The sequence below is a fragment of the Balearica regulorum genome, chromosome 20 (genome assembly GCF_011004875.1).
Source record: "Balearica regulorum gibbericeps isolate bBalReg1 chromosome 20, bBalReg1.pri, whole genome shotgun sequence".
Classification (NCBI taxonomy): Eukaryota; Metazoa; Chordata; class Aves; order Gruiformes; family Gruidae; genus Balearica; species Balearica regulorum.
In genome coordinates, this window is record NC_046203.1 from 12,537,309 (window position 1) to 12,559,424 (window position 22,116).

At 64.7% G+C, this 22,116-nt stretch overlaps 3 protein-coding genes across 4 annotated transcripts; 2 read left to right on the forward strand and 1 right to left on the reverse strand.

Moving 5' to 3' along the window:
• The first annotated feature begins 652 nt into the window (after positions 1-652).
• On the forward strand, positions 653-2,244 carry PHPT1 (phosphohistidine phosphatase 1). 2 transcript variants are annotated; one of them, XM_075772317.1, is made up of 3 exons: positions 653-862; positions 1,227-1,351; positions 1,852-2,244. In XM_075772317.1, exons 1-3 carry the CDS (start codon positions 795-797, stop codon positions 1,932-1,934), a joined length of 276 nt encoding a protein of 91 aa, XP_075628432.1. In that variant the 5' UTR covers positions 653-794; the 3' UTR covers positions 1,935-2,244. The 2 variants fall into 2 exon arrangements, with proteins under 2 accessions (XP_075628432.1, XP_075628431.1); XM_075772316.1 differs by having other exon boundaries at positions 756-942.
• A 3,965-nt stretch (positions 2,245-6,209) lies between these two features.
• On the forward strand, positions 6,210-16,799 carry MAMDC4 (MAM domain containing 4). The gene is given in 29 exon segments (XM_075772445.1): positions 6,210-6,299; positions 6,301-6,442; positions 6,819-6,992; positions 7,209-7,334; positions 7,598-7,743; positions 7,869-7,953; positions 8,194-8,322; positions 8,552-8,698; positions 8,889-8,983; positions 9,256-9,414; positions 10,058-10,142; positions 10,628-10,777; positions 10,943-11,050; positions 11,268-11,399; positions 11,664-11,794; positions 11,894-11,999; positions 12,299-12,415; positions 12,635-12,769; positions 12,883-13,013; positions 13,091-13,307; positions 13,572-13,709; positions 13,823-13,944; positions 14,065-14,155; positions 14,449-14,595; positions 14,894-15,028; positions 15,278-15,405; positions 15,512-15,626; positions 15,760-15,935; positions 16,511-16,799. Coding segments are annotated over 29 exon segments (3,672 nt in total). The 5' UTR covers positions 6,210-6,242; the 3' UTR covers positions 16,559-16,799.
• A 1,115-nt stretch (positions 16,800-17,914) lies between these two features.
• On the reverse strand, positions 17,915-21,429 carry EDF1 (endothelial differentiation related factor 1). Its single transcript, XM_075772821.1, has 5 exons — positions 21,264-21,429; positions 21,085-21,136; positions 19,740-19,900; positions 19,059-19,152; positions 17,915-18,485 (listed from the first exon to the last, which is right to left on the reverse strand). Exons 1-5 carry the CDS (start codon positions 21,339-21,341, stop codon positions 18,424-18,426), a joined length of 447 nt encoding a protein of 148 aa, XP_075628936.1. The 5' UTR covers positions 21,342-21,429; the 3' UTR covers positions 17,915-18,423.
• Positions 21,430-22,116: the final 687 nt, after the last annotated feature.

A 22,116-nucleotide genomic window follows, 5' to 3' on the forward strand; every position in this document is an offset into this window, starting at 1 on the left:
GCCCCGCTGCCCCCACGCCCAGAGTCCCCCCCTGCCCGCCCACGCACCCTGCCAGCACCCAGCGCCCTGCCCACCCCCCCGGGCCGTGCCCCCAGCACCCGGGGTCCCGCGGAGCACCGCGGAGGGGGTGCTGCTGTGGCCCCCCGCGGTGGGCAGGTGGGAGACGGGGCTGCACAAGGTCCCAGTTCCTGCCGCGTGTGTCCCGGCACGTCCCCGGGTACCCTTGGGTGCAGCGGGGGCCCTGTAAGGGTGGCTGTAAGGCACCCACGGGTGCCCCCCGGGACCCCGCAAGGCCTCTGGGTGCGGGCACAGACCCTGCACGCGGGGCAGCGGCCGTGGGGGGTCCCTGGCCGTTGACACGGGTGGGCTCGGGGGGAAGGATCCGCGTGGGGCTGGCACGGCGCGGCGTGGCGTGGCGGGGGGGGGTGTGGGTGTGCTGTGTGCCGGGGGCGGTCCCGGCAGGGCCGTGGCTCTGGGGCCGCCCGAGGCGGGGGGGGGATGTGTGTGTGTGTGGGGGGGGGGGGGGGTGTCAGGGAACCGGCAGCACCGCAGCGCTCCGCCGCCCCCCGGCCCCGCCCGGCCCCTGCCCGCAGCCCGGCAGCCCCGCTCCCCAGCCCCGCCCCCCGGCACGCGCTGCCCCGCGCCGCCCCCCCCCCCCCCCCGCCGCCCGGGGACGCGGCTCCGAGCAGGGCTCCGCCCTTCCTCCGGCCGGGGGCGGGGCCTAGGGGCGGGGCCGGGCGCCCGCGGGCGCCGGTTGGCCGGCGGGGCGGAAGGGGCGTGGCGCGGCGGCCGCGATGGCGGCGGCGGCGGAGGCGCTGTCACGGGTGGCGGACGTGGAGATCGACGGCGGCGGCGTCTTCAAGTACGTGCTGGTGCGGGTGCGTGCGGCCGGCGGGCCCGGGAAGGACGTCGTGCGCGGCCACGGCTGGGCCGAGTACCACGGTGAGGGGCGCCGGGGGCGGGGCGGGAGGCGCGGGGGGGGGGGGGGGTCGGGGTCCCCGGGGATGTCTCGGGTGGGCCCCGTGGGGGTGGGATCCCCGGTGGGGCTCCATCCCGCGCACCCGTGGGCCCGGGGGTACCGAGGGCAGCGGCCGGGCCCGGGAGCTGGCATGGAGGGGGCCCGACCGTGGGCGGTGGCTCAGGCGGCGGGTCCCCGTCCCCGCCCCCTCCGCTCGCCCCCCCCCGCCCCACGCGTGCCCCCGCCCCACGGCTCCCTCCCCACGCAGCCGACATCTACGAGCGGATGGCGCAGGAGCTGGCGCAGCAGGGCTTGGGCTGCGAGTGCCTGGGGGGCGGCCGCCTCTCCCACCGCCCCGAGGAGAGGAAGATCCACGTCTACGGGTACTCAGTGGTAAGTGGGGCGTGGGGGTGCGGCGGGGTGGGGGGACCCACCCGTGAACGTGGCTTCTTCCTCTTCCACTTCGCAAGTGCCCTCGTCCATCCTGCTGCTCCTGGCCAGACCGGCACCGCACCCCTGGGAGCAGAAGGGCTGAGCCGGGGGGGGCAGCGGTGCTGCCAGGGCGGACCTGGGGTGCCCGCGTCCCCTCGGTGTCCCCCTGAGAGCCAGGAGGGTATCGGTAATGCCAATCTCGGTTTTCCCAGCTCCGGGGTAGCGCCGTCCCCCTGCCTGGGAGCCATGCTGTCCGGCAGCCGGAGCCAGGCCGAGCTGCCTGTGATCTGAGCCGCCACCACGGAGGGGTTGGAGACGATCGGTCTTAAAGAGGCCCGGGCTGAGCGGTGTCTGCTGCTGCCAGAGCCTCTGGTTGCGCTGAGCTGCCCCAGGGCTTCGCCAAGGTCTCCCACGGGGGCAACTACCTTGGCTCTAGTTTGGGACCCTCTCTCTTCTGCCAGGGCTTTGGGCGAGCGGACCACGCCGTGACTACGGAGAAGCTGAAAGCCAAGTATCCGGACTACGAGATCACCTGGGCGGATGAAGGCTACTGACTCGCTCTGGCTGGGCGGCGGCGCCAGCCTGGAGCTGGTGCGGCCGGGTCTGGCGCTGCGGCAGTGGCAGCAGGCTCCCTGTGCTCGCCAGTGCTCTGGGCTCTCCTGGGTTTAATTTATGTTGATCTCACCCGTTCGCCATTGTCACCAGACTTCCCACGCGCCATGGGTGCTCCCCACCTCCCGGCACAGCACGGCAAAGCCTCGGCGAAGCTGGCGGGTGCTTTGCCCCGGCCTTTCCGGTGGTGAGGGGGTTTGTCCCACGTGTGTATGTGAGAATTAAACACGTTGGGGAGCGCAGCTGCTTGCGTGGTCATGCGTTCATGGCTCCCCTGCGTTTCCAGCCCCTCGTGGGGGGCCTGACCCTGGGGCTGGCAGGGTCTGGGGTGGGGACAGCAGATGGTGCCTCAGGATTTGCCTTGGGAAGGGCTGAGGCAGATGAGAAAGCGGGAGGCCCCCATGCCTGGTGGAGGGAAGGGCAGGGCAGTCCCGAGGGAAGGACCATCCCCATCCTCTGCTGGGTGAGCCAAGCTGCCTGGCAGCGCAGTTGGGAAGAACATGCCCGTTCCTGCCCTGGCAGGTGACAGGTCACACCTGGAGGTAGAGCATCCTCCTTGACTTCAGCCCTCCAGACGGGCAGGACTGGCTCCTGCCCCTCAGTATTTCCCAGGCAGACTCTCCACTTGTGCTTCCAGCGAGGAGCAGGCTGGGGAGATGGGGAGAAGCTGCTGGAGCCTTCAGTGGCAGGGGAGCTGGAAGGAGATGTGCAGGTCAGGTTGGCCAGGTGGATCGTTCCATCGCTGTCCCATGCAAGGTCGGGGCTGGAGGAACATCCCCGCCCCTGGTCCCAGACCCGTTTCACTTGGGCTGCTGCGATCCCGTGTGCTCCGGCTTCTGCCTGGCCGTTTGCCTGCTCCTGCTTCCTCCTCTTGCTGCCCGGGATGTGGGCTGCCCAGACCGGAGATGGTTCCTCTGCCCAGCGTGGCGCAGGGTTAGCACGGCCTGCTGAAGCTCAGCCCGTGTGCCTGGTGTCCTGCCCTAACTCAAACAGTGGACAGTGATGGATGGGGTGAGCTTTATGGCCAGGCTGGGGGTGTGGGGCAGGTGGCTTGGAGCGGGGGCTGTGTCTCCTGCGGAGGAAGCCTTGCAAGCTGGTGGAGGGGGAGGAAAGCTTGGGGCTAAGCCCAGGTACCCTGGGCACACGTGAGGTTGCACTGGGCCTCTAGAAAAATAGCTCTGCTGTGCCTAGACCTTCCCTCCTGCAAGGTGTTGACCATCTCCCCCATGACGGAGTGAGTGTCACCCAACGGTCGTGCGTGTACAGGGTCTAATTCCCTGGCGCTAGTGGCTGTTAGGTGGGTGGGTGGGGGCTGAGTGCCTTGCATTGGTTGCATGGAGGAGCACAGTCCCCAAATCACAGAGCTTGGGGACACCTTGGCGATGGTCTCGGTGGGCCCCTGCCCCAGCAGAGCCAGCTCCAGCAGGTTGCTCAGGGCTGTGGCCGGGTGGGTTTTTGGCATTTCCACAGATGGAGACCCCACAGCAGCCTGGGCAGCCTGCTCTGGTTTTGACGACCCTCACAGGGAAAAAAGATTTTTCTTCATCTCAAGTGGCATTTCATTTTTTTGATTTATTCTCGTTGTCTCTCGTCCCTTCACGGGGCATTCGCTGCTCAGAAGAGGCTGGCTCCGTCGCTCCGCTCCCTCCCGTCAGGTCTTTACACACCTGGGTGACATGCCCCAGCATCTTCTCTTCCCCAGACGGAGCAGCTCCAGCTCTCAGCCTCTGCTCGTGGGAAGTCCAGTCCCTTCGTCATTGTCACAGCCCCTAGCTGGATCTGCTCCGCTATGCCTTGTCTCTCGTACTGGGGGCCCAGTGTTCCCCCGTGTCTCCCCGGCGCAGAGGGAGGGATCAGACCTGCGGAGATGCTCTGCCTGTGGCACTCGGGAGGCTGGTGGCTGCTTTGCCCGAGGCCGTGGTGCTGGCTCCTGCTCAGCCCGGTGCCTGCCAGGTTTGCAGGGAGCAGGGGAAGGGCAGGGCTCTTGCCTGCAGGCACTGCCGGCCCCAGGGTGCCCAGGCTGGGGGGGCGCAAGGTCCCTGCTCACGCTGGGGGAAGGAGCCAAACCCGATGTTTTACCGCGCCTGATGCAATCGCGCTGCAATCTGCTGTCCAAGGCCATCGGCTAGGAGGGGAGAAACCTCCGTGCTCAGCCTACAGCAACGGGGGGCCCGTCTCGGTACGGGCTGCCGGCAGCAGAGCCAGGAGGGCTCCCCTGGGGCAGTGCTAGCCCCCACGGGCCCAGGCAGCAGCATTCCCTGCCCAGGTGGGGAAACTGAGGCAGGGACGGTGGTTGCCATCACCAGGCAGCTCTGGTGGTGCCGTGTGAGGCTCTGGCTGCCGTCACGCTCCGTCCTGAGGGTCTGATGGGGTTGTTCTCCCCCAGGAGTGACCGGTTGTGGCTGTAGAGCCGTGCCTGTTTGCCCTGTGGCAGCCACGAGCTGGGTGCCGAGATGCTCCTGCCAGGCAGAGTGGTGCAGGCAGGGGTGAGGGCAGGCTCCTGCTGATGGCACCTCTGGGTCCCCAGGGCCGGGGCTGCCTGCGGGGGCTGGGGAAGAGGGTAAGGGCTGGGGAGAGGCAGGCGGGAGCTTGGGAAGAGCACTGCGGGCAGCCTGCCAGGCTCTGCGCTGGCCAGGCCACCCTCCCAAAGCGGCTGCCGCACTGACAGCACGTGGCCGTGGGAGCAGAGGGCTGCCGGGCTGCTCTGCCTGCACCGGGTGGGCTGAGACCCCTCCTGCTCGCCATCGGCGTGTCCCTGGGGCTGCGCTGCACTGGAGCCCTGGCTTTTGGCAAGGCCAGCTCGGCTGGGTGCTGAGACAGGCTGCTCCTCCTGCCTGTCCCTGCCTCGTCTCCCAGCCTTGTCCCAAGTCTCCAGACGGTCGGAGTTCTGAATTCAAAGCCCCAACATTTTTATGCCTACCCCCCCCCCCCCCGAGTCCTATGGATCCCTGCCTGCTGTGGCTCACCATTGCCTCGGTGCATCGCGACCCGTTTATACCTTTCCTGCCTTGGGGTCTCTCTTTGCACCCCATTTCTGCTGCCCTCCCTGGCCAGGGTGCACCCCGCTGCCAGCCCGGGCCATGCACCCAAAGGCTGAGCCCCGTGCCCAAACCTGGGCCCTGCACCCAAGGACTGGGCCCTGCACCCAAAGGCTCTCCCGCTGCTCTGCATGCTCAGGGACTGTTTCTCGCTGTGGTTAGGCATGATGCAGCCCTGGCAGCTAGCGCGGCAGGGCCCCCACGCCCCTGGCAGAGGTGCCAGCTTCTCCCGGGCTGGCAGCATCACCAGCTCGGCAGGGAGAAGTGGCCGCCGGACCGCGAGCTGGCCCTGTGCTGGTCAGAGCGGCACCCAGCATCTCAGCACAGCCGAAGAAGAGGGGTTTGGTGGGGAAAAGCAGCTGAAGGTCTCCTGGGGACGCGCAGCTGCCAGCTCGCTGCCTGCGATGCTGGTGGCAGCGTCGGGCGGCAGGACCGCAGGTGACCCGGCAAACCGCCTCGCCATAAACCCCGCTGCCAGGGCTGGGAAGCAGATAACGGTGGGGCTGAAGTCCAACGTGAGGCAGGTCCTGGGGAGCAGATTCCAGCCCTGGCTCACAGCGTGGCCTCCCCTGCCGGCCTCGTGCTTCTCCCGGCTCCCTTGTACCCTCGTCACCGCCTGGAGGCTGCAATGGCCGGGCAGGCGGTGCTCGCCCTCCTGCTGCTGCTGCTGGGTGAGCTCTCTGCCAACGTGGGGGACGCGCTGTTGGGAGGGAAGGGGCTGCGGCACTGGCTGGGCTGCTCCGTCCCTGGTGCGAGCTCCCATGGGGATCACTGCTTCCTCCAGCTCCGGGGGGGCTGTGCTGTTCCTGGGGTGTCCACCGCAGATATAGCTCAGCAAAACCCTCCTCTGGGCTCCGCTGGCAAAGGTCAGCCTGGCGTTCCCCGTGGCAAACGAGTGCTAGTGCCAATGGCTTTGCTCCACGTGGGGAGGAAAATGCTCCAATTTTCCTGTTTCCCCCAAAATGGGGGCTGAGACTCGGAGTAGCGGTGTGATATACCATGGCGGAGGATCAGTGCCCCAGCCCCGGAGGGCTCTGGCACCCTGAGGTTGTGCGGGAGTGGGGCTGGTGGTGGGAGATGGCAAAGGTGGAGATGTGGGAGGTGAGGGGCAAAGGGGCAGTGGGGGGTGCCGTCCAAGGGATGATGCCGCTGAGAGATCAGCACTCCCCCCAGCAGAGTCCCAAACCAGGGAGCCTGGACAAATGTCACCTGTGTGCCTTCTGTCACCTGCCGTGGGCACCGTGCCCGGATTATCACACGGTTTTTAGCCCCGTTGTCTCTCCCGTAGCTGGTACCGTCCCCCCTGGCGGGTCCGCGGGTGGCAGCAGCAGCAGCAGTGTGGCTGAGCGGCTCTGCAACTTCATCTGTGACTTCAGCGACTGCTCCGATGAGAACCAGTGCGGTGGGTGCCTGCCCCCCGCCACGTCCCCCAACCTACCATCCCCCTCCCAGACCCTGCTCCTGCGGCGAGAGCCTGTGATGGAGCTGGGGGCACCGTGGGTGCAGGTCCCTGGGGTGGGTGCTGGTCCCTTGGGTGGGTCCTGGGGTGGGTGCAGGACCCCAATGTGGGTGAAGGTCCCCTAGGTAGGCACAGGTCCCTGGAGCGGGTGCAGGTCCTGAGGTGGGCATAGGTCCCCTGGCTGGGTGCAGGTCCCTGTGCTGGGTGCGGGACCCCAGCATGAGTGCAGGTCCCTGAGGTGGGTGTAGGTCCTGGAGGTGGGTGCAGGTCCCTGGGGGGGACCCAGCCCTGCCCTGACACCCCATCCTTCCACCCTCAGGCTACCTGAGGAGCTCAGCTGTGCTGGGCACCCCCTTCACCTGTGATTTCGAGGAAGGCGACTGTGGCTGGCAGGACGTGAGCACCTCGGCTTACAGATGGGTGCGGGGCCGGGCCAGCCTGGCCACATGGGGCACAGGGCCCCACTCGGACCACACTGTGGGCACTGACCTGGGTAAGCGGGAGCTGCTCGGCTGGCGAGCAGGCTCTGGGCACCCACAGCCCCGCACCTCTGGGCCACAGGTGCCCTGAAGCTGGGGTGCCAGAACACCCATCCTTGTAGGGTGCAGGGGATGGAGCAGACCCATGGTGGGGCAGGAGCGGTGCTGGCCATGGCTCTGGTGCCATCCCATGGGGCTGCAGCCCCCACTCTGCTCTCTGCCCTCCCTAGGATGGTTCATGGTGACTGTGTCCCCCCCGGCAAAGACCAAGGCCACGGCCTGGCTCAGGTCACCGGTGATGCGGGAAGCAGCTGCCACGTGTGAGATCAGGGCCTGGTACCACCTCTCGGGAAGCGGTGAGGGTGCCCACGGTGGGCACGGATGGGCCTCGGGGTACTGGGCACAGGGAAGCAATGACGGGGGGCAGTGGGAGGGACAGGGCCACCGGCACCTCGAGATGCGTCCTTGCCACCCACTCGCTTCTTCCAGGCTCCGCAAACAGGGCTGGTGGGGCCCAGGGGTCCCTGCGCCAGTCCCCAGGGCTGGCGGGGCTCGGTTTGTCCCCGCAGGGACTCCGGGGTGCCCAGTGCCCAGGACCACGTTTTGGGGCTCCCTGCAGGACTGAACCTGACGGAGCAGCCAGTGCTGCGCCTGGCCATGGTGTACAGGGATGAGGCGGTGGGGCTGTGGCAGAGCCCCGAGCGTGGAGGCGAGGGCTGGCACCAGCTGGTCGCCTACCCGGGACGAATCACGGAGCCGTTCCAGGTGAGACAGGCCCGTGCCGGTACCTGGGCACCATCCCCGCAAGCGGGGTCCGGAGGAGCTGGGTGCTGCACCAGGAGCCGCAGATGCCTGGGCAGCTCGTGCCATCCCCGTCCTCTCATCGGCAGCTCATCTTCTCCCTGACACAACCGCCTGCGTGCAAGGCAGAGCTGGCACTTGATGACATCATCTTCAGCAACTGCGGCTTGCAGAGTGAGTCTGCATCCGCTGGGATGACATAAAGCCGGGATCCCCAGGGAAACTGTTTGGGCTTTGCACCCTGGGGGAGCTCTCCCACGGCCCGCTGTGTCTGGGGGGCACCTTGCCTTGGCCAGGGCATGGGGCAGGTAGCAAAAGCCTCGAGCAACACAGGGACGGATGTGGGGGAGTCCAGCATGTGCCGGGGTCCCTCGGGGGCCAGCCACGTGCTGACGGTGTGTCCCATCGCCCCAGAGCCCAAGCAACAGGTCTGTGGGGCGGAGGAGAGCCACTGCAGCCAGGGCTCCTGCCTGGCACGGCACCGCTTCTGCGACGGCACCGACGACTGCGGGGACGGCTCGGATGAAGACACAACGCAGTGCAGTGAGCATCCCTGGACCTGGGGAGGGGGTCCTGCCCACTGGCCCCCCGACTGCACGGACAAGCTGAGGGTCTGCCCTGGCAGGGCAAGGCTAGGCCATGGGGCTGGCAGGGTTCACCCCAGCTGTGCCCCATGGCTGTGCGCCCTAAAATCACCCCGAGGGTTTTGTGGAGGGGTCAGCCCATTACAGGAACCGCCCAGGTCACTTTGCCCCCCCCTCCCTTACTGCAGAGTCCTTCGCCCTCTGCCCCTTTGAGCAAGGTTTCTGCAGCTGGAAGGTGAAGGCTGGGCAGACAGAGTGGAAGAGGAACACGAGCCTGAACCTGGGGACCGCGTATGGCATCCCCACCCGGGACCACAGCAATAACAGCAGGACGGGTACGTGGCCGGGCAGCGGTACCCCAGGGGAGCCCCACCGTCCACCATGGGTCCCCGGGGCGTCACTGGCCCTCCAGTCCTTGGGGTAACACGCGCCTGGGCTTGACTTGAGGCTGTGCCGGGAAAACAGCGTCTTGCACCCACATGTGTAACTCAGCACCACTCAGCCCCTTCCCGGTGCCTCCTGCAGGTTTTTTCCTCCACGTGGACAGCGCCTCGGCCGCGGGAGCCGGCGGCATAGCACAGCTCACCAGTCCCACTTTCCAGGCCACCAGCTCCTGCTCCGTGAGTCGCAGCTGGGATCCCACGTCACAGCCCATATGGACCCGGCTGGGGACCCCCACGTGGGCCTGGGGCTGCAACTGGCCCTTTGCTGGGGGCGGGGGGGCAGCGGGTTTTTGGGGGTGGTTTGGTGGCATCTCCGGTGCCCGTTTGGACCTCTGAGCTTCTCCAGCCCCATGTTTGTGAGCATCCCACGGGGCAGCCGTGCCATGGGGTGTGGTGGGCTGCGTGCTCCTGCCCCTTTGGTGCTCGCTCACCCCTCTCTCTGTCCCCAGCTCGTGCTGTATTGCCACCTCCATGGCTGCGCCACCAGCAGCCTCAGCATCTCCTATGTGACCAGCTCCACCAAGCACCTGATGAGGGAGAGGACGGGGGACCTGGGCAGCTGCTGGGTCCGGGAGAGAGTGGACTTCAATGTGACAACAAGCTTCCAGGTTGGCTGGGGCTGTGCTGGGGCGAACTGGGCTGCCTGTGGGGTGAGGGGCACCGGGCCACCCCCATGGGACCAGGGCTAGGGGTTGAACTGGGAACTGGACACCAGAGCTGAGCCTCCTGGTGCTGGCCTGTGCCACCCTTGTGTCCTGTGCCCACACCTCCAAATCCCCCTACCAGCCCCCCCCAGCCCAGGGACCACCCCACTGAAAAGGGGAGAGGGGAGGTGTCTTCATCCACCCCATGTCACCCCATGCTTTCCCGCTGTCCTGTCTGCTGTCCCTCACGGCCACCCACAAAACCTGACCTCCCCCAGCTGGCCCTGGGGGGCACCCCACTGGCACCCCACTGGCACCCTGACAGCACCCCGGGCAGCTGCAGGCCATGGCTGTGTGTACGGGCAGCACCATCACCCCAAGCCCACCGGGCCCTGCCGGCCGCCCCCTGCGCAGCCCTTCCAGCTGCAGCATCACCTCTGCTCCCAGCGAGCCCCTTCCTGGGGGAAGCGCGTGTTGCCCGATCACAGGAGCTGGGCTCCCCCATCCCACAGTTCCTGGGAGTCCCCCCTGCCCTGCAGCATCACCCGTCCCCTCCACGCTGGGCACGACCCTGTGTTGATGTTGCCGGTGCGGTGCTTCCCTGCAGGTGCTGATTGAGGGGGTGGTCGGCGGCACGGGGACCGTGGCCATCGACGACCTGATCCTGTCTCCAGGCTGCGTGCAGAAGCAGGGTGAGCCAGAGGTCGGCTGGCCCTCACCCCTGCTCCGGCACGGGCAGCCGTCCCCAGGGGTCTTGTGCCCTTGGCACCATCTGTAAAGGACCCACCGCAGGGTCTGCCTGTCCCTCTGCTCATCATGGTGACCATCCTGCACGCAGCATGCAAACACCCGCCCTGGGGCCCGCAGCCTGGGTTGCCCGGTGTCCTTGTCCTGCAGCTGTGACACTCCATCCCCTGCACCAAAACCTCCTGCCTGCCCAGGACCCACAGGCAGCTGCCATCAACCCCCCCGGCCCCTTCGTCTGGTGGCAGCAGGCAGGGCAGGGCAGGACAGGGCAGGGCAGGGCAGGGCAGGGGAATGGGCAGGGCAGGGCTGGGGCAGGAGGAGAACCAGGGAGATGGTAAGGGGCAGGGGATGGCGGTGTGAAGAGGTGAAGCCGATGGTGCTGCCTGCCCCTCTCGCCACCACTCTCCATCCTGGGCTGTTTCACCATCAGCGACGCCTTTGATCGCACTGCCGAGTCGGGCCGGCGCCGGCCCCTGCGCGGCTGAGGAGGTGGCCTGTGACAGCGGGGACTGCATCAGCGCAGAGCTGGCCTGTGACTTTGCCGAGACGTGCGCTGACGGCTCCGACGAGAAGCGCTGTGGTGAGAGCCGTGGGCAGGCGCCCAGCTCCATGCTAGTCAAGTGGCGGAGGGGCCCAGGGCAGGGTGACCCAGAAACCCTTGGCTGGCACAGCCGGGGAACGTAGGTGCCTGCGTCGCCCCCAGGAAGCACGGTGGCCCCGTGGGGCTGAGCCTGGGATTTTGCAGGAGCGACCACCTTTGAGGTGGGGGCCGGGGGCTGGCATGATGTCAGCGTGGGGCGGCTGCGCTGGGGCGTGCAGAGGGACACTGAGCCTGCCGACACCGTTCTCACAGGTGAGGCTGCTTCCACCGCCAAGCAGATGGCCTTTGGTCCCCCGCACCTCAGGGGCCACCAGGGTGCAGGGGCCCCCTGCTCCCACCCAGCTGGGGGGGTGGGGTGGGTGCCACCGCAGGAAGCGTGGGGGCGATGCCCAGGCAGGGCACTGAGCTGGGGTTGCTGCCAGGGATACAGAGCCCCAGGCCCAACCTCTCAGGGTGTTTCCTTGCCCAGGAGCTTTCCTGGCCCTCCAGGCAGGAGAAGGACAAATGGTGGCTGCTGCAAAGGCACTCACGCCTCTGCTGGGCCCCTCCGGCCCCGCCTGCGCCATGGAGATGAGCTACCACATCCACAGTGGCCCCCAAGGTAACCCCCCCTGCGCGGCTCCGGGGTGCCCTGCCTGCTCCCTGCCCATCCCCGGGGTGCCCTGCCCGCTCCCACCCCACCACGGCGCAGGGCAGAGCCCCCCACCCTTGCCTGCCTTTGCTGCCTCTCCCAGCCCCACTCTGCCCCATCACACTGTCCTGGACCAGGGTGTCCCCGTCCCCTGTGGCTGTGGGCTGGGTGGGTGCTGGGGCCCTGCGGGGGGCAGCCAGGGGCTGCAGCCTCCACCCCGCCTCTCGCACCAAGGCTTCCTCGCCGTCGGCATCGCGGATCACACCACTGGCACCACACACCTGGCCTGGCAGACGTGGGGGCTCAGTGCCACGGCCGGGGGACATGTCCGCGTCCCACTGGGGGAGAGGCCCCGGCCCTTCCAGGTGCGCCCGGATGCAAAGGGACCAGCCTGGGGGGCTGCTGGTGGGGTGGTGCTGGTGCTGCCAGGCAGTTCGGGGCTCACTGCCACGCCACCCCCCCAGGTCGAGCTGCTGGGGCTGGTGGATCTGCAGGACTCGGCGAGCGCTGCCATCGACAACGTGACGTTCGTGCAGTGCCACCCTGACGTGGTGCCGCCGGGGGCCACGGGTACAGCCAGGGGCACGTGGGCAGGGAGGGCGGCCACGGGCAGGAGGGGACCCCAACCCCCTGCCCGCAGAGATGGGTGATGGTCCCATGGGGGCCGCGTGGTGACTGTCACCCTGTCCCTAGCCCAGGTACAGGACCATGCTGCGGAAACCCTGGGGCAAGGGCCAAGCATGCATCCTGCCCTGGGACACCTGCGTGGGATGAACCCAGGGAGTGGGGCGGGGGGGCAGAGGGGGACCTGTTTGCTCTTGGGGTGCCTTATCGCCACTCCCTCGCAACGGTCACCTCTCTCTGGCCAGAGCTGTCCTGCAACTTCGAGAGGGGCATGTGCGGCTGGTACCAGGATCAGTCCAGCGACTTCAAATGGGTCCACAGCACGGGGCAGGGCCAGGGCTCCGACCACACCACTGGATCGGGTAAGGGGCTGGCTCCTCTCCTGGGCGCCTGGGCAGCCCAGGTGACCCGCAGTCTTCTGTCCCCAGGGCCAGGACGTGCCCTGGGCACCCCAAGCAGCCCCGTGTCCACTGGGCGAGCTTGGCTGGGGCAGCCCAGGCGCACCCAGATCCAGAACCGGGGTGCAAGTGGTGTGGGTGCAGCCTGGAGTCCCCTCCACTCTGGCTGTCCCCAACACCCAGGCTACTTCTTGGCTGTGGATCCCTCTGCGCAGTGGAGCCGTGGGCAGCGGGCACAGCTCATCACCTACCGCCAGGAGCCTGCCGCCGCCCCACGCTGCCTCTCTTTCTGGTACCGCCTGGCTGGCCCGCAGATTGGTACGCAGCCCCATGGCACCCTGCCGGGGATGCCCCAGCTGGGCCCTGCTCCCCTGGGACAACGGGGTCCCCGAGGGGTGCAGGACAGCTGCCCCATGCTCCCCTCTGCCCAGGCACCCTGACCCTCAAGCTGCTGCTGGAGGGAGCAGAAGAGATGGTGCTGTGGACCCAGCGGGGGACTCAGGGCAGCATCTGGCACCAGGGACGGGCGACGCTGCCCGCCACGGGCCGGCAGCAGTACCGGGTGAGTGCCAGGTACCCCCTGTGCCAGCGGGTGCCAGTGGGGCACAGGACCATCTGACGCTGCTGTCTCGGTGGCAGGTGGCCTTCGAGGCCCTGCGGGATGGGTTCCTGGGGGACATGGCGCTGGATGACCTGGCGCTGACAGTGGGGCCCTGCGGGGCCGAGCTCTCCTGCTCCTTCGAGGCAGATGCCTGTGGGCTGGCAGCCAGCGGGCAGGGCACCTGGCTGCGGCAGAGCAACGGCACTGGCACCATTGCCGGCCCTGTGGCTGACCACACCACCGGCACCACCACAGGTACTGGGGCCACAGCGGCCTGGGGCTCTGGTGGAGCCCTGCTGCCTGCCCTGCATATCCTGCCTGCCCTCCCTGCCTGCCCTGCCCAGGATGTGCAGAGGGCACTACTGCTTGGGGGTCCCCAACCCCAGAGTTTCCAGCCCCAGGGCTCCCCAACCCGGGGGACCTCCCCAACCTGGGGGGATCCCCACCCCCAGTGGTCCCTTGGTGCCCCCCCCAGCAGGGCCGAGTGGGGGTCACAGCGCAGGGACTTGTCTCCCCCAGGCCATTACATGGTGGTGGGCACAGGCAGGGACTCCCTGCCTGCGGGGCATGTGGCTGCCCTCACCTCCCAGCCCTACCAGCCCTCCGCGTCCACCCAGTGCCTGGCCTTCTGGTACCAGCTGAGCACTGGCACCCCAGGTGAGCACTATAACACCCCCTGCAAGGCCCCGGTGGGGAGGCACCTCTGGGCAGGTGGGGGTCCTGTATGGCACAGCCCCGGACCCCCTCTCCATGGCGGGTGCCCTGGGCAGGCTCCCTCGGCGTCTTTGTGGAGCAGAGCGGGGTGCGGAGGAAGGTGATGGGTGTGAGTGCCATGGAGGGGGACGTCTGGCACCGCAGCCATGTCACCGTCCAGCAGGATGAGGACTGGCAGGTAAGATGGGGCAGGGTGCTGCGGACCTCACGGTAGGGAGCGGGACAGGCTGGGGGGGGTGACAAGATGAGCATGGCGGCTGCCAGCCTCAGCGCACCGGCCTGCCCACCCCTCTGGCAGGCGATATTCGAGGTGGTGGGAGCTGGGGGTGACCACGGGTACATCGCGCTGGATGACCTGCACGTGTTGGACGGAGCCTGCCCCCAGCCAGGTGAGAGCTCACGCCACGGGGCACTGTGGACTGGCCGGGAGCGGCGAGGGGGAATTGGGGCACCCCATGGGGGCACACAGCCATGGGGCTGGGGACAGCCTGTCCCATCCATCATGGCTCTGCCATGGCCACCAGGCGCCCTGCTCCTGCCCTGAGCTTGTCCTGGCCCAAAGCTGGGGGCAGTGGGGAGGGCGCTGGGGGTTGCCCCCCTGGCTGCCCCTTCTCCCTCCGGGCAGTGCAGGGCAGCAGGTGCCTGCAGTGCTGGGTGCCTCACAGCCCCCCTTTCCTCCCAGCATCCTGTGACTTCGAGCGGGACACGTGTGGCTGGAGCAGCCCCTCGGACCCCCGCCTGCACAGCTTTGCCTGGGGCTGGAAGAGTGGGGTCCCCCTTGCCAAGTACCCTGGCCCCGAGCAGGATCACACCCTGAGCACAAGGGATGGTAGGAGACACCCACCCCCCCCCCCCCCCGGGCACCCTGGCACAGCTGGAGGGAGGAAGAGAAGCTGGGGATAGGTGGGGTCACCCAAGAATGTCCCCCGGCGTGTCCCCGGAGGCCTGGCTCCACAGCATCCCCGGCCCCTCCTCGCTCGATGGGGGACAGCTCTCCAAGGGCAGTGAGGAGCCAGGTGGGGAGGGTGGAGGGGTCAATCCTCTGGGCATTTTGTGGGGGAGCAGGACATGTGGGGGGTGGGCTGCAGAACTGGGGGACACCCTGCGCTCTGTCCCTGCCTGTCCAGGTCATTACGTGCACTTTGACGTCAGTGTTCTGGGCCTGGGGGGCACCGCTGCCCGGCTGGAGAGCCAGCACCTGCCTGCTGCTGCCGACTCCTGCTTGTGGTTCTGGTACCACATGGACATCCCAGAGCACCTCTGTAAGCCCTGGGGAGGGTGTCACGAGCCCACAGTGTGTGTGGGGGGTCTCAGTGAGAGGCTGCAGACTCCCTCCCCACCCATGGGACCATGGCCACTCTAGTTCAGCTCTGGCTGGGCGGTGGGCATGGCCCATTCCCGCTGGGTGCTGCCATCCCAAGGGAGGCTGACACGGCCGGGGGGGGCCGGTGGCTTTCGGGGGCTGCGGACGGCCATTGATGCTGGGGTGCCTGTTCCCCTCCATGCTGCAGCCGGTGGGGAGCTGCGTGTGATGCTGCACAGCACGTCAGGGCAGCGAACGGTGTGGAGCGTGGCAGGGCACCGGAGCCGGGGCTGGCGGGGCGGTGTGGTACCGGTGCAGAGCCCCAGTGAGTTCCAGGTGAGTGGAGCTGCCCTGGGGGGGGGGGGGGGGGGGGGGTGCCTTCCCCACGCATCACACACCCCACACACCCCATCCCAACCCCTGATCTCATCTTCCCCCACAGATCATCTTTGAGGTCACCACATGGAGGTGGCCGATGGAGGGGACAGTGGCACTGGATGACATCGTGTACGGCTCCGGGGGGGGCTGCCATTCCAGCCTGGAGGTGCCAGTGGAAGGTGCGGGGCTGGGGCTGGCTGCGACATGAGAAAGATCAACGTGGCACCACTCAGGGTGCTGGTGCTGAGGCTGGGGCTGAGCTAGCTCTCCTGGGTGGCGGGTTGAGCCTGGCAGCATCTCCTCTCCCTGCAGAGAAATCCTCCAGCAGCTTTGTTGCAGAGGTGGTGCTCGGTCTTCTCCTGGCCATCATCGTCCTGGCGCTGGTGGCCGCTGGAGGCTGGTACTGCCTGAAGCGGCGAGGGCTGCCAAGCGGGATGCCGGTGGAGAGCAGTGCTCCCCAGGGCTTCGACAACATCACTTTTCGAGATGTAAGGACAGGGTGAAGGGCTCTCCCGCTTGCCCCCAACCACGCCAAAACAGCATTTTCCCAAAAGCTCAGCAAATCCCAGCAGGCTCCCCCTGAGCCCGCACTGTGCCAACACATCAGGGAGGTGCAAAGGGCTCTGCCTCTTATCTGGTTGTCGGTGAATGAGTGACCCCGAGCTGTAGGACTGACCTACAAATGCGGCTGCTGCCATCGGGCAGCAGCTCCAGAAAGAGCTGAGGCTGCGATCCTCCTCCCCAGAGCCCTGCAGGGAACAGGTCATGCAAACATTGCCCAGCCTCTTCAAGCCAACAGCTTAAAACTGTGAGAGGAAGCTTAAGCTCCAGTTTCCTTCGATGGGTTTGGTGCCACCTAGTCCCCACAGAGCCACCAGCCCCAGGACAGACCCCAAAAGAGGACGTGGAGCCCCCGGGGCTGGGAGGCTTTGGTTCCTCTGCTGGGGTGGTGGTGGGCCAGCACGCAGAGTCTCCTCTCTGCAGCGTGGAAGAAGTCCTTGTACTTCAAATTAGACGCACCCTACGCTTACTGTAACCGATTCCCGTTCACCCTTCTTTACAGGACAAGGTCATTATATCGCCAGTGCCAAAAGAGGGGGATGAGGTTTGAAGTAATAAGCCAGCAGCAGTAATTGCCTACTCACACCTGCGAGGTGTACACAGGGCAGAGCATCCCTCCAGCAAGACCTCACACTCCGGCAGCCACCTCTGGCTCTCAGCATCCGACATCAGGCAGTGGGGAGCTGCCACAGGCACTCACCCCACTGTGCCAGCCCCGCAGAGGGACGCGGCGCTGCCTCCACTACCTCCAAGCGCTCGGGAAAAGCACTGTCATCTTTTTTAACATGAACTTTCTGCACCACGATGTAGTGATGTGCCCATGCCTCGACAGCGGCCGTCTTTGTCTGAGGAGGGTCCTGGCCATGGAGGGGGGTGAAGTGTGCAGTCCTGCCCCCCCACCCCGGGGCCGGGCAGATCAGCGGGTGCTGCAGGGGGCACGAGCCCAGTGCTTCTGCTGGTTTTGGAGGGGGGGACTTGGGGAGGGTGGGGAGGCGGCTGGGCAGGTAGGGAAGCCAGGTGGGGGACACTGGGCAGCACACCCTGGGGCAGGGTCCTACAGCCCTGACCCCGCTGTAGGAGTGCCCACCCACCCCCACGCCGCCCACGTGCCGCCTTCAAGGGCTCTTGATAATTTGCATTTAAATGTCATTGGGAAAAGAAAAATGTTCCTGAGGTGCAGGCTGGGCTCTGGGCCAGGGCACCCTGCACCCAAGGCCACCCTAAACCCAGGACCCCTCTCTTCCCCCACCCCGCAGCTTTCAAAGCTTAATTTAACACCAGGCAGCCCCTCAGCAGCCCGTGGCCAAGGCAGCCACCCAGGTACAACACACAGAGCAGGTGAGCCGCCCACTAGGGATCCTGCTCTCCTCAACCCCCGAGCTTGGCCAGAGGGGATCACGGCGTCCTGCTTTCCCGGTTCAGGACAGAAGCCTGTTTATCCTCTCGCCCTGGGGCGGACAACTCCCCCTTCAGCCCTGCGCCACGTTGGTTGTGGCACAGCCACGTCCAGCACTGTGCCCACGGCTCCATGCTGTGCTGCCCTGCAGGAACCAGCCCCCAGCGAAGCTGCGCTCCTCAGAGCTGGGCAAGGGCACCAGCCAGGGAAGGAGGGCTCCAGCCTGACAGAAACGCCCAACTGAGTCTCTCTGCACCTGTCTTGCTCTGCAGAACTCTACAGAGACTCCACTCACCTCCGTACAAGATGAAACCACAGTATTGATTTCATCTCCGGGCTGCAAGCCAAAGCTGCAGTCCTCCCCGGCAGGGAAGGAGCAGAGCAGCCGGGGGGCTGTGACAGACTGGCCCTTACCCCAGACGCTCCAGGTAGTCCCACTACTTTTGCTGCCAGAAAAAAAGAGGGTGCTACAGCTCCAGCCAGGCCCAACCACAAAAATTTACTACCCTGTGCAACTGAAGGGTATCAAACTTTATTATAGATCTCTTTAAAACAGGCTGGAAGGAACAAAAATGTCATTGTGATGCAGTGACTGAGTCATCATGTCAAATGCAGACACTGATCAACCCCCAACTCTCCCAAATTATTTATATATAATATATCCCACCCGTCTCCCAAATTGTTTCAATTAAATGATCACATTTCAGACCACCCCGAGTGTCTTAACATTAGCTGCTTCTAAACACCAAGACGCAAATGTTTTCTGGCAAATCAGATGTGGTATTTTTTGGGGGTTTTTAGTTCCTCAATCTCTGGAAAGGAGGAAGGAAAAACAAAATCAGGAAAATCGCTTCTTTAAGGTTGCCTTTTTACAGCAGGTACAGATTCGGCAGATTTCCCCCCCAAAGCAAGTCTGAATCCCTCTCGTTCAGCTTGGCAATATGAAGAGAGATTCTGGTGGTTAAGGAGAACCAGCCAGACGAGATCAGTCTGAACAAACTGATTTCGAGGCTTTGTTGTCATTTCCCTTTGGGGCCAGTCTCCAGCGGTTTTCCAATGTCCTTCCCACGCAGTTTAAGGCCTGGAGTAAGACAAAGGAGATGATCACCAACAGCACTCCATCATTCACCCGCTAACTTTATTCCCTCAAATTTTTGCTATAAGGAAGAGAACATCCAAAAAAGAGGGCAGGGGAACCAGAGTTGGGGAGAACCCTACTTCAGTTTCTAGAAGCATCAGATAAAGCTTCAATTCTTCCTTGTGCACTGACTATTTTCCTAGAAGAAAGTATCTGCACTGGCCTAGGAGAGTAATGTCAACACTAGCAGCTGCAAGATACTTTCCTAAGTATAATCAGGCCTTCCTGGGTCTCGGTATCTCACTGATTTTGGGGGGCAGCATACAGTGGTGGTCCCCAGGGCATGGCCCCAGGCATGAAGATGAAGAACGAAGGAGAACAACAGCTCCGAGTCCTGGTTTCAGTCAGCAGATCCCAGTTTTATCACAACATGGCTTAACAACATCGCACCCACAACAACCTACAGCCAGCAACTGCTCCCAAGGTGGAAAATGTAAATAACAAACCAAACCAAACCATCCCTCTTAGGCACTGAAAACACTTGGTTTGTTTTTGAAGTCTCCTTTCTTAACTTACCAATGGCTCTTTCGATCTTGCCCATCACCTGGTTATTGGGGATTGCTCTTCCTGATTCGTAGTCAGCAATAACTTGTGGTTTTTCATTGATTTTCTAAAAAGAGAGGATTTGTCTCAGCACCGACCCCCCAGAACTTGCACAGATAAGTAACAGCCTCTAATTATGCCCAAGTGATACTTCCAGGCTCACCCCATCCCCACTATCACCTCCCTCCACTATTTGGGTGTCATAGTAATGGTGTCACCCATCCTGGACAGACTTCTACTTCCCCCAGCCTCCCTGGAGGAACAGTAACACAACGCATCACTGCTCCTTAAGACAGTGGCGAGCTTCTGAACGCTGCGTCAGGCCCAGATGGTACAAAAAAACCTCACGTTGGTGCTGAGTTGATGGGAGGAGATGGGGAGAAAAAAAGCCTCCTACCAGCTCACCAGCCACAGCAACACTCTGTCTCCAAGCAGGTGTTCAAGGGCTGCACAGACAAACCCCTAAAACATTTCCTACATAACTCGCGTTGCCCGGAGATCAGATATCAGAGATGCTGCGTTCACCAAACTTCCGACTCACACCACCATCCCACTGCAGTTGCCCACAAGGGAACAGGCTAAGTGTCCTCGAGGTGTCTACATCTGCCTCGGGAGAGCGGCGCAGAGGCCAGTGGGCCCCGGGGCCGTACTCACCGTGGCCAAGTCCTTCTGCGTCATGCCCTTGCTCTGTCGGCCCTGCTGGATCACTTTGCCCACCTCCAGGGGAACTCTGTCATGGTGCAGCTCTTCTGTTTCTCGGTCAAGCTTGGCCGTGTTCTTTGTAATAAAGTGTTGTTTGTTTTGGCCTGCTGCCCCTATCATTCAAAGCAAGAAAAAAAACAAAACCAAAAAAAACAAAAACAAGGACAGACAAAACAAGGCTCAGAGCTGTGCCAAAAAGTATCAAAGTGCTTTTTCTGAGTGCTCAGCTGCCCAGGATCCCAGGGAGCTTTCAAGGTTTCAACATGCCAACATCAGCACTGATCTCAACCAGATCCTACCTGCTGCAGGTCAGAGAACACGTTATCTTAATCCTGTTAATACCGACATCTACACGAAGCCATGCAGAGCCCTCCCCAGCTTTACATCACATCTGAACTTCACTCCGGGATTTAATATTCAAACTTCACTTCAGACACAGGTTTGTGCTACAGCGCGGGGAGGGTTAATATTTGAACTTGTATCTTGTTTGCTCAGGTATAAGGCAGCATGAATAAATGGCTTTTAATCAATTTTCTGATGCCTTTTACAAGTAAACTCTAACCCTACTTAGCTTTGCGCAAAGCCTGAGGCTCACAAACATGCTTTTTGTTTTGTCTCATTTTGTTTACAGTATTTAAGTCATAGTTTGAATCCTGTCTCTCAGTCCCTGACATTCAGTCTCTTGATAAAGCTGACTAAGGTCATCGAGGATCATCTATTTATTTATTTCCAACCATCATAACCTCATCCCTACGGTGAGAGAACCTGAGAATTTACATCTGGCAAGAAACAGGGAATTTTTGAAGAGCAACGCCACAGGAAGATAAGCAGTCACTGAAATCCTTAAGCATGTTATCAACAAGAGAAATAAGCCGCAAAAATCAGGAGTTTAATTTTTATGATCTTGAAAGCTCTTCCAAGCGCTTTGCAGCCTCAAGAATACTAACGTTCCTGCTGACGTTTTTATTTACAGTTGCTCTGACGCCAGACGCTGGCCAGAGCTCAGCTCTGGGCAACCACAGACTCAGGGCTGGCTACAGGGGAGGGCTCCCCGCCTGCCCGGGCGCTTCCCGGGCCTGTGCGGCCCCAGGCAGGGCGACCTGGGGCTTAGCCGGGTGATGCTGCTTTGCCCCCGCTCCAGCTGACCGCCATCAGGACGGACTGGGGGGGCCCGGGAGGGCAGGCCTCACGCCGGGCCGCGGGGAGCCCCCCGCGCCTCTGCCGGGGAACGGCGCCCGCCGGGCCGGGCTGCCCGGGCCTGCCCACCCCCCCCGGAGCCGGGCCGCAGGATACCCACACTTCTTGGAGGTCTCCACGTCCTCTCCGCGCCGCTGGGCCGCCAGGATCGCCTGCGGAGAGTAAAGGTGCCGCGGTGAGCGCTCCGCTGCCCGCAGTCGCCCCCGCAGCACCGGCCGGGCCCCGGCCGCGCCAGGCCCAGGCCGCTGGGCCGCTCCCCGCCGCGAGCCACCCGCTGACCTGCTTGGACTTGGCCTGGGCCGCGCTAGGGCCCTTCTTGCGCAGCACCGTAACCGTGTCCCAGTCGCTCTCCGCCATGGCACCGGCACCGACCCCGCCCGCCGCCCGGGGCCGCGCCCGCCGCTCAGGGCGCACAGCCCAACGCCCGCCCCCTGGGAGGCGGGACCGAGCGCCGCGCCCGTCGATAGGGCGGCGCACACGCCCTTCAGGAAAGGCGGCCTCTCATTAGCGGGGAGAGGCGTGATCGCATTGGGCGGGGCCTCGGGCTGTTCAATGCCCTTCGACATAATAGCGACCCAGGCGCGACGCACTTGCAGGTCATACGTAGAGAAACCTAGCAATCAGCCAGCTCGCTATTCGATTGGCTAGTGTACACGGCCAGGCTGGAGGTGGGCGGGCAAGCGTCTGTGCACCTCCGAGCGGCTGCTGTCGCTGCCAATAACCCGGTGCCAAGAGGGGATTGGCTTATCCCGCGGCGCTGTCAGAATCGCTGACCAATAGCCGCGCTCGGCTGGGTAGAGCCGGGCATGCGCCGTGGTGCCAGGCAGGGTTGCGGTTGTCGCCGTTCGCTCCCCGTGGCCCCGTCCGCATCGGTGCCCGGAGCCCCGGGAGGCCGCCGGCCGGGCGCTGGGGACCCGCCCGGGGCGGGGGCGGGGGAGGGGGAGGGCGGCGCGGGGCCTTCCCGCCTGCTCCGTGCCTCAGCACAGGGCGGGCCTGGGGGCATTTCCACTCCCCGCGCGCGGCTACCGCGGGTGTTTTCTGGAGGGTCCCGCCGGGGGAGCCCGGGCCCGGGGACCGTGGTTCCCTTCGGGCCTCTCGCAAGGCCGCTGGGCGGGGAATTCACCGGTTTGTG